General features: G+C 40.8%; 1 protein-coding gene across 13 annotated transcripts in view; it reads right to left on the bottom strand.

The window, feature by feature from the left end:
- The window catches only part of STOX2 (storkhead box 2), a 229,832-nt gene that overhangs the window by 117,648 nt on the left and 90,815 nt on the right, over window positions 1-21,369 (bottom strand). For 3 of the 13 annotated variants that reach the window (XM_075930282.1, XM_075930280.1, XM_006130167.4), the window contains exon 1: window positions 2,301-2,437. The exons of 9 other annotated variants lie outside the window; for them this stretch is intronic. Coding sequence is in view for 1 of the 4 variants with exons in the window: in XM_006130165.4 (XP_006130227.1) it covers window positions 2,301-2,466 (166 nt within the window). In the remaining 3 variants the exon portion in view is untranslated. Of the gene's footprint in view, window positions 1-2,300; window positions 4,886-21,369 lie in introns of those variants that run through there. One more of the 13 variants, XM_006130165.4, reaches the window with a different exon arrangement.

Below are 21,369 nucleotides of genomic sequence, written 5' to 3'. Positions count from 1 at the left end.
GACTGGACAAATAGAATGCAGAAGTCTGAAAATTGTGTGTGTTCCGGACACTTTCTCCTGTACAACATTTTGGGTGTATTTGTAGTCATAGTCACAACTTCTATGCAAGAAGACTTCCTATGGATTTCCTGTGAGGAAGAGAGATTAGTTTAAATAGCTAGAAGTGCTTAGACAAAGTACTCATTCCTCTCAAACCTAATATCTGGAAGGGCACTGGATGGGACCCTTTTTTTTTTCTTTTTTCTTTTTTTAAAAACACACAGAAAAAAGCATACCACTCACAAAAATGCAACAATTACATTTCCAGCTAAAATTCTGCCAATTTAATTAAAAAAAAAAATCTGGTTTTTGTTTCCATTTTGTTATACCTATAATAACTTTAGTAGGTTACTCATACTAGATGACACCTACTTCCTCCACTGGTGTGCATTAACATTAAAAATCAGACTCCTGTATGTTCACAGCTGTAACATCACGTTGTGGGATCAACCCACTCTAAAATACAGATAGCTACACATCTGATCTTAAGGAGGACTCAAATTTGATCATAAGAAATCTGTCAAGATAATGCTTCTATGATAATGCTGTTTCCAAGACAAATGAATCTTTGTTGTGTCCTTAAAACAAAACAACTCCCACACAACCAACTGTTCAGAAACACTACTGAAAGCTTCTTCAACATCAGAATTGATTGCCATATTAAAAGAAAAGCTTAAAAGTGATGTCTGAGCCAAAACTGACATGGTGCATCGCAAACTAAGAATATCAGAAAAGTAATAAAATAACTCTTCAGATTTTAGAATTACAAGCTGAAGTCAGATCTGCTTTCAGACTCTTTCCTAAATTTGCTGCACCATCACCACCCAAAAATATACCACGGTAGCTTCCTTCAGCTGCTTAAGTATAAGTTATTATACTTGCTATTTCCCCTAAATATGAGCCATCCCATGAAAGAAAAAATATTATTGTCAAAACAGCACAATATCCATATGTAGGCAGATTTGCAATATAATGCACATTATTTTGTTTAGATTTGGGGGCTAATTACACAAGAGTCATGAGACATTTTTAAAATATGAGAACCCACTCCTGGCTAAAGAGCCATGTTTATTAGGGAGAGCAATAGTAAAGTATGAATGTAACTAAAAACCACAAGCGGTTGGTTTAGCCTTTCAAGCATTTATGGGTTTGGAAATGTTTTCAACTGTACATGGTAAATACCTTCATTTTCCCTCTCCCTCCTATTTTTTCCCTTTTAAAGGAATCTGCCTACTCAACCTATACTAAACCTTACAGGAAAAATGTGCCTTCATGATGAATTGATATTTGACATCACAGTAATGAAATGTTCTGTCTGATCTTCACAATAACCAAGCAGTAGAACAACAAAGAAGGTTTCCAGGATTCTTTACCCCTCCCCCCAGCATTCTCCCAAGTATTCGTCTTGTGTTTCTCGAATTTCTAAATTACATGGCTGGTACGATACATTTAAAAAGGAATAAGCTTTCATTTAGAAATACTGAAGCTTTTTTCATTTATATGAAAAGTTCTAATTTGAAGCATAAATCTTTCCTCTCATTTTTGCCTCTCTGTTCCTACAATTTGTGCTTCCTTTTTGCCACGCACAAACATTTTGATGCAGGGTCCATTATTTCCATATAACCTATGTTTAAAACGATGAATAAACATGTGTACATGCGCATGCACACACACACACACACAGACAGATTTTATACACAAATACTGTATTTATATTCATTATCACTACAAATCCACTTCTCTGTATAGAATTATGCTTCTGAAATCCGACAAGCTTGGAACAGGGCAAGAGCATTCAGAATTACAGGTGACACTTCTTTAGAAAATGCACTATAGATACGCCTCCACAGAGATAATTATACTTAACTAGATGGAAAGGGAATTTTTGGTTTGGTAGCAAATATTCAGCACATACTTATTCATAAAGCAGAAGAGCAAAGTGACTGCTCTGATCATGAAACCCAAGTTATTTTTTACCTATCCTCAGCTGAAAATATAGATATGAATATTATTTCTTTTCATTTATTTTATTTTTACTAATAGATTTTAAACACCATATTGAAAGGGCCCTGCTGTGAATCTTGCTGAGGTACAAAATGGTGGATGTCGGGGTTTTGGTTTTTTTTTTTTTTTTTGCATTATTCATAACAACTTATGCTATCAGTCATAGGATACCCTTTTACCTATCAACACAGTATTAGCGAGCCAAATAAACACCCAACATTGAGCCTTGTAATAAGCACAAAAATGCTGTTACAAACCTGATGTCATGTAGCCCCGTGATGCCTGGGCAATAAAAGCTGGTGGGAAGTGTTTGTGCAGTCGGTAGTCCTTTTCACTGCGGGACCTCATGCGGTCTGAGGCCCGGTCAGAGAAATCTGAACTAGGCCAGGCTCGCCGTAAGGTTGTACTCCGTGTCTTCTTCATTTTGAGGCTACCTGCAGTCTAATCCTCCCGCAGCAGTGGCATGAGTCAGGCCTCACAGCGTGCTTGCGATGCTTCGTTTCATTAGTCTGCTACAGGCACAGCTTGGGTAGAATCTGCAAACATTTTGCCACTACCTCTTGTATGAAGCAAACTGCAGGTCTGTTCCTTCTCTCCCCCCCCCCCCCCTTCGAATGATCCAATTTTACACACGTCCCACAATGCATTACACTTCATTTGCAATCAGTCCAGCTTATAGCTTCCAGATTCATGTGGAGGAAAGGCACATTATGTGGCTTCTTAAGCAAGGGGGGGTGAAAGGGTAGGGTATTGCAGCATGAAAAGCTCTGGGATCCCAAACAATAGCCCGATTCAGCATAGGAGTGCTTAGCCAAGTGTGAGCCAGAACAAAAAAGACCCAAACAAATTACGAAAGCCCCACTGCCTTTGGTTTTGACCCGAAACACAGAGCACCCAGGAACTGTAAGAAGCACTGTCAAATCTCCAGCATCACAGAATTAGAATGACCCTTTGATAACAGTGAAAGTCATTTTTCTTCACTTATCAGGATCCAAGCCAAGAATCAATAGAAGCAGCCTAAGCCATTGCTGCAATAATCATTCGATCAATCTTCCTGTTAGCAGCACCCACCGCTTATCCATACACACTGGATGTGCATGTGTCTCATTCACACATCTAGCATATATCACCTACAGGAAACAGCAAATGTATTCTTGTAGAATCCAGGAGAAACAGATGGTCATAATGGCTGAGGCTTCTCTGTCCTTTGCCCTCTTGCAGCAGTTTGCCAGTTGTTTCTTTTGTGTGTGCAGTTATTTGTTTTAATGGATGTATGTATATTCCTCTCTAATACACAAGCTCCTGCAGGCTTGGGAGGCTAGATTGCAAAAAATCCAAACATTTGTTCTCAGTGAGTCCACCGTGTATAGTCTGCTCAAGTTGCCACAGCTCCTCCGCTGAACAGTTCTCCGCCTTTGAAAACAGTGAATAGCTATTGAAGGGCAGGAAACAAGGCAGCCACCCAGTCTCATGCTAATCAAGAAGCTGTCTTAAGTTAGATGCACTGATCCTGTCAGGGCTTCACATTTTAATGTGAAACACTCTTGAGTTCATTCAAACCTTGGCATATGCCCCAGCCTATAATCAGCTTGCATATATTTACATACAAAGTTATGTGTTTTTAGGATAGTCCAAAAATAAAAAATAAAGGGAAGGAAAGGAAAGAAAATCTTTTGTTTGGAAAGAATATTTGCTGCAGAACTTCTCCATCTGCACAAACCCAACGGATTGCAAGTCAAAATGAGGATAGCAAGGATTAATTCATCTGACAGCTGCAAACACATTCCATCACACAGGAATCAAGCTGTCTTGAAACTATATGGAAACAGCTACTTTGCTCTCACTCTCTTCTCTAGTCTTAACTGCTACCAACTGGCTAAGCAGCAGGAAGACCTGCAACCTCTTTAAAAATCAAGGTTCAATACAGCTGTTTCTAGTCCCACAGCCAATCATTTTAGAACAACAGTGCATGTAGTGGGGGCAGACAGGGAAGCAGATACATTTCAGCTTAAGCTACAAGTCTGAAAACACCCAAGTTGCTGCCACATAAAAGTTAAAACTCAGTTGAGTAAGTGTTGTGGTCTTCTGTGCTGTTCCCTTTTTAGCTATTATTTTCAGCTTCTCTGGTTTAACTAAACTTCACTCTGATTACAAACGATTAATTATTATTTATTTATTAATACTTAGAATTTCCATAGTGCTTCACTTCTTCAAACTCCTCACACACAATTATGACTCTTTCTAGATTGCAAGGCCAGCAGGGGCCACTGTGACCTCTAATATGTCTCCTGTATAACAGACCACAAAAGTTCACCCAAAATAATTCCTAAAACAGATCTTTTAAGAAAAATATCCAATCTTGATTTAAAGCCTGGACGTGATGGAGAATCCACCACAACTCTTGGGAAATTGTTCTAGTGGTTAATTGCCTTCATTGTTAAAAGTTACACCTCATTACTTCTAGCCACCAGATCATGTTATCTCTCTCACTGCTAGATTAAAGAGCCCATTTTCAAATATGTGTTTATCCGCTGTTATATTGTTCTACGTCTATATTTAAAAGAATGTTTATAAATTAATAATTCAAATAAACTGAATTCAGATGTTTCTTTTTTGCATAGAATGAAACGGGTTAATCCCTCACCAGAATTCAAATATTCATCCCACAGACATCCCCACCACCATCACACCTATAGTCTAATCAGTCTTTCAAGTTTTCTTTTCACTGCTGGGCTTGTAGGTCAAGAGAAAACTGCTTCCCGGTCCAGATGAAGAACTACACAGTGACACAGATGGATTCCAAATGATGCACCTCTCTGCTCCCCACCCCCAGTGCTGTTTCCTGTAATTTAACAAAATGATATACATTAACAATCAAAACAATGTATCAAAGAAGCAGGAAATTCTCCAGTAGTTTCCTATTCTGTAGATTACATAATATTCAACCCAAAAAAGAAATTCCTGTTATCTAAATTCCATGTGCCACCTTGAAGAAATATCCAGACTCAGATTTTCACAAAAGTATGAATTTACAGACTTCTAAAAATATATTAAACACAGAATTTCTCCTTAGCGAGGCTTTTATAATGGACAGGTTTGTAATGCGATAATGTAATGAATCTATGCTGTAATGTGAAGTTTACTATAAAAGCAGCATTTTAAAAACATTACTTACTTTAAAAAATTATTATTTCAGCTTTAATTTACTTCTTTACTATAAATTACTCTTTCATTCTAAAGCTTATTGCACATTTTCAAAGGTTGATAATTATAGGACTAACTTTGACAGCAACGCCAAGTGATTTAATAGTATTAAAATTCTAAAGGCTTGAAAAGTAAGTTAAGCAATGGGAGTCAGTAAATACAGAGTTAAAATCCCACTGCTGACCTGTGTTGCTTTGGGAAAGTCACTGCCTTTGACCAGTCACCCTACTTGGACAAAGCAAAGAAGAATTATTTGTAGTTTATATGCCCCTCTCAACGTGAGTAGGAATTACATGACTAAAACTCTACAGACAGCTTTGAAAATGAAACAGAGAGGGATTCTTTGCCATTCACTTTTATTTTCCAACCAATATATGTAAAAATTTAACAGATGGATATTCTGGTCATTTTTCTGTATTGCATACTTTTGACGCTTCTCCTTTGTGAATTCAAGTCAACATGAAAATGAAGAGCAGCAAAGATATGACCAAGAGTTTCATTTAAAAAAAAAAGCAATTAAAGAATTTTTTTTTTAAAGTACACAATTTACTAATCAGTTCACTAATTCCAGACAGGCTACCTGTTGCCCTGTGCTGCTGCCTCATATACATGGCGAGTCATAGCAAAAATCCTAGGCTGTAAAATTGAGCTAATGATGTTCCCTGAATCTACATTAGGAAAAATATGTTTAAATTTAGGTGAGGGTGAGCCAGATCACATTACCTATCATTGACAAACTCAAACTTTTTCCTAGCCTAGACAAAGGCTTATATTCAGGTCTGTTTTTTTATGGCTTCATAATAATGCAGTTCTGCACAGGAAAAACGGAGCTGCCATTCTACTGCTCCACAAAAAATAAAAGAATTGCTAGACAGGTAAAACAAACAAAAAAATAAATTAGGAAAAAGAGGCAGGCTGAAGCAAAGGTCTAAACGGAGTAAATAATGCGGGGAAATAAGACCAAGAAATAAGAGAAAGTGAAGAAGCAAAATAAGATATTGACAACCAAGAAGGACCATACAAGCAGTGAGATCCTGATACTGGCTTTCCACATAATTATTCTTAGGATGTTAAGGACTAGTCAACTATCTGAAACAAGTGCTTGTCGGACAGTCGAGTCGACTAGTCGATTCTTTCTCCCCCCTTACTGCCTCTATCAGACAGATGCAGCAAGGGAGGGGAAAGAGGGGTACTTCAAAGTGGCAGCGCCACACAGCTGGTCCCCGGATCAGCTGTGCGGCGCTGCCCCTTTGAAACACTGAGGCAGCGTTTCTAAGTGGCAACACCATGTGATGCTCGGGGTCAGCTGAGGACTCCAGATGATCCTGGGCTCCATGCGGCATTCCCGGGATCTGGAGAAATGCTGCGCAGAACCCATAATCAGCTGGGGAGTCCCGAGCTGACCCCAAGCTCCACGTGGCATTTCAAAGCAGCAACGCAGCATGGCTCCTGGGGTCAGTGGGCGACTCTGAGTTCCCCACTGACCTCAGGCTCCGTGAGGGCACTTCCTCTTTGAAATGCTCAGGAGCCCATGTTGGGAACTCTTGTACATTTCAAAGCTGGCACGCCCATGTGCAGCCTGGAGTCAGTGGGACTTCCTGCTGGCCCCGGGCTGCACATGGAGTTCCGCATTCCTCCTTTGAAATGTACAAGAACCCCAGCGGGGGCTCCTGTATATCTCAAAGGAGGAATGCGGAAGTGCCTATAGACTACTTGAGTAGTCGATGGAAATTCCATTGACTACTCGACTAATAAATTAACTGCTATTTAACATCCTTAAATTATTCCCTACTGAAAATTACTAAATTAAATTTTAGAGTTTGCCCTGAAAGAGTGGGGATATAAGGAATAGTTACATTAAACACAAAGGTGCATATACTCAAGCCACTGATATGCAGAGTATTTAATTCTAATTTTTTTCTGAGCCTGAGAAACACATGGACAGTAATTTATTGCATTTTACTTTTGTTTACTTTAAAGAGTGCACATATCTTACAAGGTAACCTGACTATTTAGTTTCCTGGTAAGTTCCATGTACAGCTGATACAGGATATTTTATGGCAATATGCATTTTATATGGTTAATATCAGATCACATCTTTTCTTCTGAATGAGTATGTGTGTTTCCAGGATTACTGCTTTGGGACCCTAGCATGACATAGGCTGCATTTTTGTCCTGATATAATTTAGAGCAAATTTATATATTTGTCCCAGAATAAAAAGTCAAGTCAGATTTCTGTTCAAATAAATACACCCTCAAACAGTGTTCCCTCTAAACTGCATGGCAGCACAGCTTCACAGGTGATTTATCAGCCCCACTGAGTCAGAGGCTCAGGGTTCCCTACAGGGAGCTTGCTGAGTGGGTGGGGCTGATTAATCACCTGTGAAGCTGTGCTGCTGGGGCAGTTTACAGGGAACACTGCCTCACAAACACCAACCTCCTCTCCTCTCCCTCCTTGCTCCTGTTTTAGATTTTTGTCTGAAGCATGTTTTAGAGGCCATCTCATACTTGCAGCACCTTATCAACATGACCATCTAGGTCTTTCTCTCCCTCTTGTATTCCTTGTAGGCACAAGCTGGAAGGAGTTTTCTGACATATCTGAAAGCTTTCCTCCTTTTGAAGAAAAGAATCCGATCAAGTTTCCTCTTGATGTTGTATCTGTTTGAAGCGAAGGGTGTTAGTAGTACTATATAAAATCAAATGTATAACTTGCTGTTCAAGTTTAAGTTTTGGCTGTTTCCATTGGAGGGAAATGGGGGAAGGAGCTTCAACCAAATTTGTAATGACATTCAGCTAAGAATGGGGCTAGGGAAAATGCCCCTTGCAAATGGCATTTAAAGGATAATAGGGTTTTACTGACTTGCTCTAGTAGATATAGAGGAGAAAGACTCTGGTTCTAAATCTAGGTCCTTTCCTTACTTAAAAAAAATAAAAGGAGAAGGTACAAACCAGGTTCAAGTATAGTTGTTGTTCTTGACGGTTACTGCTGGATGCCCTTAACACGATCGGATATCCCTGACGCATCATTAAAATGATGGTCGGATATCCCTGACGCATCATTAAAATGATGGTCGGATATCCCTGACGCATCATTAAAATGAAAGGCAGAATCAGCAGTGTACACATCACAAAGATCCTGAAGTGTTTTGAGTTGAACAGAAGAAACCTACAGCCTTAACATCCATGTTCCCCCTTAATTTGTTTAATTACCAGAAGCAGACTATCTTCAAAGATGCTGTCTTATATATTCAAAGAGAATGACATAAAATACTTCGGATGTATTCTATAGAAATTTGTAAATTATTGTATTTATTTTATTATTTGGTAAAAAGTATGTTGAGCAACTAGAACTACTTGTGAGTTTACTGAGAGTTAAGAAAGGTCAATAACTTGCAATAATTGTAGAACAGTTTCAAATGTTTTCACAAGTTATTTAAAAATGAGCAAACAACTATTACAAAAAAGTAATAGAAATGCTTAGATTAGGGATGTTAAATATTGGTTAATTGAATAGTCAAGTAACCTCATGAATTTTTATCAATCGACTATTCTATAGTCCCCAGGGGCAGGGCTGGCAGCCAGTGTGCTCCAACCTCATTCCTGAGGAGCTCCTGCCACTCTGCGTTGCTGCCTTTGTTTCAGAGGCAGCAGTGCAGGGTGCCAGGTGGGAGCTGGTCCGCAAGGGGAGCCAGTTTAAAACCAGCTCCCCTTGCAGACCAGCTGCCTGTTGCCCTGTGCTGCTTCAGCACAAGATGGCAGTAACGCAAGATGGCAGCAGCCCGTCTGGGGTGGGTCTGAGCTCCTGGATCTGGCGTAAGCTGGAACTGAACTGGGCTGCCTGCCCGCCTGGCTCCTAATACATTTTAAATGCAGAGCCACAGCAGAGGTAGATCCCGGACCCAGTGTGAGCCAGGACTGAGCCAGGCTGCCTGCCTGCCTGCCCTGTTCCTAATACACTTTAAATGAAAAGCCACAGCAGGGGTAGGTCCCAGACCCTTCGAAAGCCAGGACTGACAGGACTGCTGGCCAGCCTGCTAAAAAAATTTACTGGTGGGGAGAGAGGGGGAAATGCATATACAGCCTCTTCCCGACTTATGAACCAGATACAGACAAAGCAATTGGTCGTAACTTGGTCTGTTCATAAGTCGGACCCCACAGAGTTACACGTGATCGTGCTGTTCGGATCGCATTTGTAACTCAGGGTCCGCCATTTACAACAGTTTAGGTCGTAACTGCGAACGGTCGAACTCGGAGGCCGGCTGTAGTCTACAGCAATGGTACCCAACCTGTGATCTGCAGACCCCTGATGGTCCACGACAGTACTGCAGGGGGTCCATGGAAAGTTTAAAAATAAGGATCAGGCCCACAACTTACTTTTGTCTTTCTTTCCTTTTCTTCCTCCACCTAAGGAGGAGGGGCCTGCGAAATTTTAATAGATTGAAAAGAGGTCCATATGCTCAAAAAGGTTGGGAACCACTGGTCTATAGCATTAACCTATAAGCTTTTGCTTATCAGTTAATCGACTGCACTATTACATCTCTAGTTTACATCATCAAAACCCTTTATAAACAGTAATATTCAACCCTCCTTGACATTTTTAAGTATCACCAGGGCTTGACAAATCCGTTTATCTACTCGCCCGTGGTGAGTAGATTTCAGCCGGTCACCCCGTTCACAAGCCATGAGCGCATGCACAGTGCGGGTCTGGCACATGCGTGGTGCGGGGCTGGCGAGTGGATTTCGCTGCGGTTTGTCAAGCCCTGAGTATTACTATCCTTGTTTTACAGATAGGGAAACTGAGACAGAATGAAATCACATAGCATGTCAGTGTTAAAGCTGTAGTTAGAAATCAAAAAGTCACTGATTTCCAGTTCACAGACCACACCATTCTCTGATTTATAAAACAAGTGACTTCTCCGGTATAATATGATGAATCAAGGGTTAGCAAAATGAAGATTCTTGAGTAACATTATGATCCTCTTTGAAATTTAAAAAGTAAGAAACTAATTCACAAATAGAAAACTAACATCTAAAATAGCTGGGTTAGTGGGTGCTGCCATTTTAGCTGTCAAGGCTTATAGTGTCAATTGCCTCAGATTCTAAATGAAACAAGGGTTTAAACCAGGGGTGGGCAAAAAGGGCCTTCATGGGCTGGATCTGGCCCACTAAGTAGGTGGATCTGGCCTGTGAGGACTCTGCTTCTCCTCCACCCCGAGGCCAATTAGGACCTGGGGGGTGGGGAACCCAGAAGTATCTCAGCCCCACCCCTTCTGCTCCATGCCTCACCCCTTCCTGTGCAGCCTGGGACCACTTCAGAAATTGGGGAAATAATCGAGGATGCATGTGAACAGCTTTACCCCTCATTTTCAGGAAAAAAATGAACCTGAATCTTAACATCAAAACGTCTAGGTCATGTACTGAAGGTTTGATTTTTACCTCACTGTCCTGCCTAGTTTATTGCATATAGTGAATCAGATGTCTTACAAGGAGGAAATTAAAGTATCTTTGCTTTATTACCATTGGCTGAGCTTGGTAGCTGACAAGCTTCCAACATAATCACAGGAATCAATTTTGGTATAGCGCTTAATTCCCTGCAAATAATGCTGAAACTTCAGTCTCTATACTCTTAGCATGTTATAAGGATCCTTTCAAAGTGTGTAGAAATAAGCAAGGAAGAATATGAGAGTTTGTGTTTGTCCTGCAGAAGAGATGGTAGTTACTACCACACAGGCAATATAGAAGGAGGGTAACCATGTGTGCTGGAATACTATAAATAGATTCAGTTTCCAAAGGAAAACCTGGCCTCCTGGTTGTATTTATAAAACTAAGGATTTTCTAAATATTTCAAGATGAGGTGTGGACTAGCATTGTCCTAAAGTTACTATGCAGCTGCAACACAAAAGCTACCCAGGAATTTATTGCCGGTGTTACTTTTTTTTCTGTCTTGGTGAAAACAGAAAAAACATCAGGCTCACACAGTACACAGGTATGAGGCAGCACCAAGGAAAGTGGAATGCTCCTTAGACTGTGGTACCATGTATCCTTTTTAGGCCTCTTCTCCCCACAGAGGTCCCAAGAAGAGAACAGGCTATGGGAACAGAGTGTGAATCAAATACACCATTAAAAATCTGACATATGGACAGAAGAGAGAGAAAAAAAGGGTATGGATGAGACTAAGGAGAAAACTGAAGGATAGCAGAAAATACAAAAAGAGAGTGGAGCAGAAGACAAACTGAGAAAACAGAGAAATCAATACAGGCAGCTGAAAGCACAAAAAAGCAGTAAGAAGAAGAGCAAAAGTATAGTAACAGAAGAAAAGAAAAATAATAAGATAGAAAAAAACTAAGAACACGGGAGAGAAGCTAGTAGAAAAAATAAAAGCCAGAGATAGTGAAGTCCCAAGCAGACTGCAAAGAGCTACAAAAGGATCTCATAACACTGGGTGACTGAGAAAAAAAATGGCTCATGAAATTTAATGTTGATAAATGCAAAGTAAGAAACATAGGAAAACATTACCCCAACTATACATATAAAATGATGAGGTCCTAATTAGCTGTCAAGAAAGAGATGTTGGAGTCATTGGGGCTAGTTCTCTGAAAACATTCACTCAGTCTGCAGCAGCAGTCAAAAAAGCTAATTGAATGTTGAGAATTAAGAAAGGGACAGATAAGATGAAAAAATATCTTATTGCCTCTATATAAATCCATGGTATGCTCTCATTTTGAATACTACATATACATGTGGTTACCCTATCAAAAAAGATATACTGGAATTGGAAAAGGTTCAGAGAAGGACAACAAAAATAATCAGGTCTATAGAACAGCTGGCATATAAGGAGCATTACTAAGACTGGGACTTTTTCAGCTTTGAAAAGAGATGACTAAAAGGGGGATATGATAGAGGACTATAAAATCTAGACTGGGGTGGAGAAAGCGAATATGGAAGTATTAACACAAGAACTAGAGGTCACCAAATTAAATTAATAGGCAATAAAGTTTAAAAGAAAACAAAGTATTTTTCCACACAACGATAGTCAACCTATGGAACTCTTTCCCAGAGGATGTTATGAAGGCAAAGGCTATAAAGGGGTTCAGAAAAGAACTAGATAAGTTCATGGAGGATAGGTCCATCAATGGCTATGAGCTTGGATGCGTAAAGATAGTGTCCCTAGCCTCTGTTTCCTAGAAGCTAGGAAGGGGTGACAGGGGGTGGATCACTTGAATACCTGTTCTGTTCATTCCCTCTAGAGCAGTGGTCCCCAACCTTTTCAGGTTGTCGGGCGCCAGGGGGCGGGGACACTTGCCCGCCCAGGGGCGGCCCCCCCCAGCCGCATGCCCGGGGCCGGCGCCCCCCCCCGTAAGCGCCACGCGCCCAGGGCCGGCGCTCCCCCCGTAAGCGCCGTGCGCCCGGGGCCGGCTCTTCCCCCGTAAGCGCCGCGCGCCCGGGGGCGGGGCCAAGGTCGGGGCCGGCGCCAGGGCCAGGGCACGCACGGCGCCCCCGGGGGCGGGGCCAAGGCCGGGGCCGGGGCACCCGGGTTGGGGACCACGGCTCTAGAGCATCTGACATTGGCCATTGTCAGAACACAGGGTCTTGAGATAGATGGACCTTTGGTCTCACCAATATGGCCATTTTTATGTTCTTATATCTGTTATACTTCAATCCTACTTTTAGATATCAAGTTGTATATTGTGGCAGTGAAAACACAGAGAGAGAGAGAGAGAGAGAGAGAGAGAGAATCCACAAGTCAATCGTGAGAAGAAATTTTCAAAAATAAGAGGGGAAAATATTTCAAGTTTCTTACAACCTTGCAGCCTAACTCTTGAATGATATCAAGTTATATTATACTATGGTAATAATCCTGGGTTAATTACACCACCTCTAAAGCTAGTTTCAGATCATATTTCTCTCACTGTTATGTTTCAGGAACATGTGATGACAGGAATGCACTGCTGCTGCACACATGCTGTATTTCACCCGTTAATTTTTCTGTGTGTTAACTTATACAGTCCAGTATTTATTTTAGCTAGCAAAGCTTTAAAGTAAATCCTACCTTTCCCCTACTCCTTCTAAGGGAAAAAAGGCCCTCCTGTATGTGTTTCCACTCCAGACTTTTTTATTGCATTCATGGTTTCTTCTGTACAGAAGACAATAGATAAGGGAGTGTTAATCTGGGTAGCCCAGGTTACTCGAAAACACAGATTGGCACTAAAGGGAATACATTTTACATGTTATAGTCTTCTCTTGATACAAGCTATTAGCTCCTAATTATCATGGAGTTGTGAAGCATGTAAATCAAGAGGGAAAGGATGTGGTATTTTGCCTTTAGATACAAGCTGGACAAAGAAAAAAACTGAATTCTATGCAGACTTTTAAACAGCCAAGAACTTATTAAACCTCTCATATATAATAAAAATCAAAAACTTGGAATACTGGAGTAGTAACAGTTCAGTTCATTCGTGATTGCTTGCACAAAAGAAATAATAGTGAAGGATGTGCCAAAAATGTCGACCTCAACTTTCTTGTTTTCCACTGGTGTCACATATCTTCAGTACACTGATACTTAAGTAACAAATTGATATGCAGGAGCCAGCTGTACTATAAATTAGATACAACTTTAACCAACTGCAATGGGATGTTAAAAAGGATAAAAATAAATATCTAATAAATCTTTAGTAGTAGTAAAACCCATTACATATTATCACTGTTTTTCAAAGACTTATTATGCATAAACTTCTTTGCCTTTTTCCCCATTCCCCCTTAAAGAAATTAATTGGCACTCAGAGTTTGTTCCTTTAAAAAAAAAATAACATTCCAAAATTAAAAGGAAGCATGTAGTTACACTAAGTGGGCAATTTCTGTATATTTCAGCAATTACCATTCACTGACACATTTATTTTTAAATTCCAAGCTCCTATACAGAAGAAAAGTATTCCCCTTTCACACACACAAACCTGAACAAAACACCAGAGGCACATTTGCAAATGAGCCAACAAATGTTTGATGGACAGTTTAAAACTACATATCAAGGGAACTAAATCTTGACAGCTGCTAAAACTCCATGGAGCATTTGTTGAACTACTAGGCACTAAATTCAATTTAAAAATCCTTGGTTATAAGTATATAACATATATATTATATATATATCATGTATAAACGAAAGGGTTTTTAAACTTTTACGAGGATAGGAAAGCCTCTAAGTTTGGAAAAAAGTTTAAACACCTTTAAGCATGAATACTCCTCGTATTACTTGAGGCTCTTCACAGAGTTTAACACAGAGATGTGTAACACTGAAAATACTTTATTTCCACATAATGTTCTGGAGGAAGGGAGCACGGTGTATCCTAGATTAAAGAGTCTCAAATAATTTATCACCATATCTTCGTGGGTCAGTAATCCTTGAATATTTTACAAGGTTTCAGATAAAACCTAATTCCTTTTTAGCATCTCATGTCATTCCTATGTTGGGAAATAAAGATGGGCTATTGAACAATAGCAAAGCCAAGCACTTTCTATCGGGTCAATTAATCTCTTATTACACAGCAGAGGGAGCTATGGAAGAAACTTCTTTAATACTGATTGAAGTTGTGGCTTTGCCTCACTTATGCAACCCTAAGATATTCTCAATAAAGCACAGAGTGGAGCTTTATCCTTCCATTGACTCTGCTATCGCACAGATGAGAGAAAATGATGAAGCTGTACCAAGTAAAGGAGGAAATAAAAAGAAAGCTACATGCTGATCCCAAATTTATGCCGCACACTAATCCCAGCACTTTTATATAGAGGCAGTGTATAGATTCAGAATGCTTCCTATGTACACCAAACACCTGGGGTGAACCAGGAAATGGCCAGAGGCTCAATTGTAAGAACTGTTTCCCTGCTACAGTGGAGATGTTGGAAGTTAAAGCAGACTCTTGAAGCTTTAACATACATACTTAGAAGGAAAATGGACCACAGAAATAAACACTACTATTAATCAAAATGCCAGCGATTGCTGGGTCTAACCTCACATAAATATGGACATTGCCCGAGGACAGCACAAAAGATAGGGCCCATGAGCAGGGACAACTGCAGGTCGCTTACCATGGGCCTGATCCAAAACCCATTTAAAACAATGGAAAAATTCCTATTGATTTCAATAAACTTTGGATCTGGTGCCAGGGTTGCACATTTACTATGCTCCCACACTTACAACAGCCATGAAATGATGAACTGCAAGTGGAGAGTTGTGATTGCTCTACAGGTTGAACCTCTGAAAACCGAGACTCTCTGGTCCTGGAACATCCATGGCCCAGCAGGACCATGTGAAGCAAAAAGTCCTGGCGCAGAGCTGGCGGTTAAGAGCACAGCAGGTTGGCAGGGCAGTGGGCTGCCAGCAACAAGCTGCCAGCGGGGCGGGAGCCCAGCTTCCCACAGCAGTGCTGCCAGGCGCACCACAGCAGTGCTGCCAGGCGCACCACAGCAGTGCTGCTAGGCTCGACCCTGCTGAGTTGCCTGGGTGCCAGGGGGAGCTTGGCGCAAAGCAGCGGGGCTCCCTGGCGGGACTGGGAGCTCGGCATGCCCCAGCTGTGCTGCCCGGTGGGATTGGAGCCTAGTGTACCATAGTGGGACTTCCTGGTGGGACTGGGAGCCTGACATGCTGCGAGTGGGCTGGAGTTGGGCTGCCCAGTGTAGCAGGCAAGGGGATGTGGGGACCAGCAGAGGCAGAGAGCTGGCCGGCAGCCAGTCCAGGGTTGGAAGGGGCTGGTAGCAGGGCAGGGGAGGGGGATAACCAGCAATGACCTCCCATGGTCCAGCAAAATCCCTCATCTGGGACCGGTTAGGTCCCAAAGGTGCTGGACCAAGGAGGTCCCACCTGCATTATTTTTGTTGCCCCGGTGCCATTTATGTGGGGGGAAAGGGAGGACCTACATATCACAGGAATGCTTACCAAGTGTATTCTCCACTACCATGGCATGTTGTCCTTCTGAATCGTGTTCCAATTCTCCTTTGTAACAACACTCACATTACTCACCCATAAACCCAGAGATGATTCCACTGTCATGTTTATGGGCTGTGGAGGAAATTACAGGCACAACTTATGCTTGCATATCTGAATGTATTTTTCTGAGTACTTCCCCCTTGGTGTATGTGCTTTACATTCAAGAAGAGGATAAAGGGAGGGCCATTTACCAAGAGTATAATAATGGGGCATAAACAAAACCTACATCTTCTCATCACAACTTTTTTAAGTTCTTAATTAAAAAAAAATTATGCAAAAGAAAATACATTTGTTTTAATTTAACATAATAACGCAAACTGTGAAAGCAAGACCACCAGCCCATGGAAACGCGGCAATACACTATATTCAGTTTATTTCTTCTTCTTTTTTTAAATTACAAGAAAAAGCATTACCTAGAATGGAATAAGGATGTTACCTAGCGATTAATTTACTAGTTGAGTAGTCGATGGAATTTCCATCAACTACTCAACTAGTCGATAAGCACTGCTGCATGGCTCCCTGGAAATGTACAAGAGTCTCTTCTGGGGCTCTTGTACATTTCAAAGGAGAAATGCGGAACTCCGCTTGCAGCTGGGGCCAGCAGGATGTCCCACTGACTCTGGGCTGCACATGGGCATGCCAGCTCTGAAATGCACAAAAGTCTCCAGTGGAGGCTTTTGTGCATTTCAAAGCGGAAGCACCCTCATGGAGCCTGGGGCCAGTGGGGGACTCAGAGTCCCCCGCTGACCTAGGGCTCCATGCTGCACTGCTGATTTGAAATGCCATGTGGAACCTGGCTGACCTATCCGATAGAGGCAATGGGGGGGGGGGGGGCGGGGATCACCTAGTCAACTGACTATCTGTTAAGCATTTGCTTATCGGATAGTCGACTAGTCCTTAACATCCTAGTCCTTAGTGCTTAACTAGTCCTTAACATCCTTAACATGGAAGGGTTTTCTCTTAGCTTGTCTGAAGCCTGCTATGGGATCATTAACTCTTCCTGAAGTTGTACAGACGGAGCCTAGATATAACGCCTCATCTGAAAAAAACTGCACTCCTAACAGAAAACAAGGAAGTGTCACACTGGGGATGAGAACAAGCCCTAGTGTGAATTTTTCAACATACAAATCTTCCAAAGTAAAGAGTGAGAACAGAAACTTGCCAACACCATGAAGTGTGAGTGGATTATTACACAGGAATGCTATTGCCATAGCCACAGAGAAACAGCGACATTGAAATATATAATTAAAAGCCACTCTTGCGCTGTAAAATAAAATCCTCAATGCTTCCTGGTAAAAGATTACTTACTTCATCAACTATTGAGCAAACCAAGTGTATAGGAACAGCAAAGGATCATGTTTCTTCCAAAGTAAATGTTTTTCACATTTCTGTACATTTGTGTGAAGCCCAGGAAACTATTTGTACTTAAGAAATCTAAAAAAATCCTTTAAATAATCAAAACCTAAATTAGGTGATTTTAGAAGAAATTTCATATCCCACATTTCTTAGCATAAACATTCTCACCCAAAGAAATTATACAGATACTGAGGAATACTTTCTCAGGAGTTCTCATTAAAAACTGATCACTTTCAAACTGAAATCAATACTTTTTTAGTTAACTGAGGTAAATGTCATTAGTCATTCTAATAATCCTATAAACTCTGAAGGAATGACAAACCCTGCTACACACACTTAAAATGCTCTTTTCTCCAGGTATTCGGAGATTAATCACGTATTCATTCTAAAACCATCTTCGGTTCTGTGAAAGAGTAACGGAAACTCCACTTGCATGCACTCAATCACTTCCTTGATGGAACTACCATCTTCCTCTCCCTCCCACCACACCTATAAAGCAGAGCAGAAGATTGCCCTCTAAGTCCTATGGATTCAAAGTCCTTCTCTTTTCAAGGATAGTTCCCAACATTGTGCTGAATGCTGGATCCAGTAAGAAACAGAGACACGTTCTGTTTAAAAATGAAACAAAGGTAAGTCATCAGGGAGACATTTATGGGTCTTTGCTTCAACTGCCTATGGAGCAAACATCTGCAAGCAGAAGCACCTATATTTTTACAGTACTGATCCCCTACTCATTTCAGCAGTACTTAAACTCCACAGATTTCACTCATTGAAAGAAAAAACAATAGGAGGAAAAGTATTTCCAAAGGCTGATGCTATTATTGAACCGCCAAAAGAAAAAAACTTCTGCTAACGCCCCTCATATATATTCCCCTGTGCTCCTAATCTGAACACAAAAGGTTGGGATTAAAAATGCTGAGATTAAAATTGCCTACATTTTTCAGCTTCTGGGCAACTGATGACAATAGTTTAAATCCCTGGTGATTGCTTCTTGAAGGCACAGCCTACACACAGTCCTCCAAAGTTCTTTGAAATGTTAAATACTAAGCTGCAAAAGGTCATAAAGAAAACATTCTTTATAAAAAGAACAGATACAATGTACAGCTTTTGAAAATTCATTCCTCAGTTGATTTGCTTTCAATAACCAGCATGTTCTCAATTTTTTATTGTCTATGGTTCTAACTTCTTTTTAAATGAAAGAAGCTGAATGGAATAGCTGAATTGGAGCTGGAAACAGCTGCCAAAATATGCAAGTTTTACTTCTTTGTGCTCACCAGTCTCCAATAAGCAAGATATCCTGTTTTTTGGTTAGAAAGACTAATTCCTTATCTAATCAGCTGTCTTATTCTGATTATCCAAATCCCACCCATTATATATAAAAAGCTTCTATTGTGTTCTGGATTCCAGAACCAGGCTGTCTGCACCAATACAGGCCTATATATTATTGGTCTCCATTGCACTGCAAATCCAGATGATGAGTTATCTTTCCACTAGCAACTTCCTGATAAATAAACATAGAAATATAGAATTATTACATTAGTTTATCAGTACCCTTTTTCCCATAAAATTACCAACCTCTTTTGCATAGTTCTTGTTGATTAATATGAATAATGATATACCTAAAAATTATGAGGACAGCCAAGCAATCACCAATAAGGGCCTGGAGAAATCACCACTGTGACATGTCAACTTTCCCCCCAAGAAGACAGCATCAGCTGAAATGGCTAGAGTCACTGCTAGAGTCCTTAGGAAAAAATACATGAGGCCAAGCTGGATGTGATGAGCTAGGCAACACAATCTAAAACCCTGCAAAGGTGGGTTCATCATCAAAAACAAGTCCTTAGAATTAAATCATATTGTTTAGATTTTTAACACAGTTCCCATTACAGTAAGAGTATCTGAGCATATCCTGAGTTAAGAACAAAAATCAGAGTTGACTTGTGACCACATTTTTTCCTGCATTTCCATGACCCCCAAAGCATTCGGACTGGAGGGCGGTTCCTCCCCCACCCCTTCCCATTTCATACCTTTCCCCTCTTTCTTGTTTCCTTCATTTATTTTTCTTCCTTTCTTTTTTGACATTTTAAGCAAAAAGTTGAAAACATTTTATACTCAATTCTGATACATGAAGATTTGTCTGTAACTTTGAAAACAACAAGTAGTCCTGTGGCACCTTAGGCTGTGTCTAGACTGTATCCCTCTGTCGACAGAGGGATGCAAATCAAGCCTATCGAAACTGCTAATGAAGCAGGGATTTAAATATCCCGCACTTCATGAGCATAAACATGGCCGCCACTTTTTTTCGAAACGGAGCTTTTTTTTCCCCCTCATTTTTTGAGGAATACAGGAGCTGTCGAAAAAGGGTTTATTTTCGACAGATCAGCATCTAGACTGCTGTTTTTTTCACGAAAAAGTTCTGTTTAAAAAAAAGCAGTGGCCATGTGTATATTAATGAAGTGTGGGATATTTAAATCCCTGATTCATTAGCAATTTCAATGTGCTTGATTTGCATCCCTCTGTTAACAGAGGGATGCAGTCTAGATGTAGCCTCTGAAACTAACAAATATATATATGAAGGTTTGTGGTCACTCTTACCTCTTCCCATAATGATTTTCAAAGCAATGGCTTTATTACCCAAAAAACCCTATCTCATGTTATCAGGAACTCTAGGTTGACTGCTGCATAATTCATGACGAATGTGACTACTGGAGGAGATCATTGTCAAACAGACACACACACATTCTTAGGGGTATAGTTGGCCATGTCCACGAAGGGCTTTGATGAGTAACCAAGATCTTTAACTTAATCAATTCTAGAGGGATCCAGTAAAACAAAGCACCAAAACGTGTTGGGCTAGTACAGCTAGAAACATGAATTTTGCTTTGTTTTATCCATCTTTTCAAAACACTGTCAACCAACCCAGGAAAAGAAGTTACCTGTTCCATAACTAGTGTTCTTTGAAACGTGTTGCTCATATCCATACATCATTAGGGGTGCGCTGACCATATGCACGAGTGCCAGAAGTTTTCCCCTCCGCAGTATCCGTAGGGGAGCACGTCGGGCACTCTCTGGAATAGTGTCTGCATGGTGCAGTATTAGGGATTCTGCTGGCTCCCCCCACTGTCACTCCCTTCTTGCCAGAAACGTTGACTGTGAGAAAGGGGGGCAGGTTGTAGAGTGGACATGAACAACACATCTCGAACACCACCAGTTATGGAACAGATAACTGTCTTTTCTTCTTTGAGTGCTTGCTCCTTCCCCCTCCAAGGTAACAATTATTTATACGGGGTTTATTAATAAACTAATCTGACTTTATTAAATGTAACAGATTTACATGGTCATAAGAAAGAGTAGGCAGAACAATGTAGGTTACTACAAATAAAACAAAAACACATAAGATAAGCTTAATAAACTAAGATACTGGCTAAATATCTATGGTGACCATATTTTCGGAACCAAAATTAGGGACACATTAGCCACACCTCCTGACCCCCACTAGCCACGGCCCTGGAGGTAACACTCTCGTGGTCAAGATGCACACATGACCAGAAATAAAAGATGTCATGTGACCCCCTCTAAGAACTTTTTCCACCATCCTCCTACCAATAGGGATTAGTTTGGCCCCCACCAAACCACCCTCATGCAACTATCCTGCAATTGCATTAACCCAATTTGTGTCACTAACTCGGGGGGGGGGGGGGGGGGGAGGGGGAGGGAAATGCTGGGAGAAGCGTTCCCTCTAAGAGTTTCTTCCTATGAGCGGAATGAATTTTGTGAGTTCATGTGGC

Source organism: Pelodiscus sinensis, chromosome 5, assembly GCF_049634645.1.
Source record: "Pelodiscus sinensis isolate JC-2024 chromosome 5, ASM4963464v1, whole genome shotgun sequence".
Lineage (NCBI taxonomy): Eukaryota > Metazoa > Chordata > Testudines > Trionychidae > Pelodiscus > Pelodiscus sinensis.
This window is presented reverse-complemented; position numbering and strand designations above follow the sequence as displayed.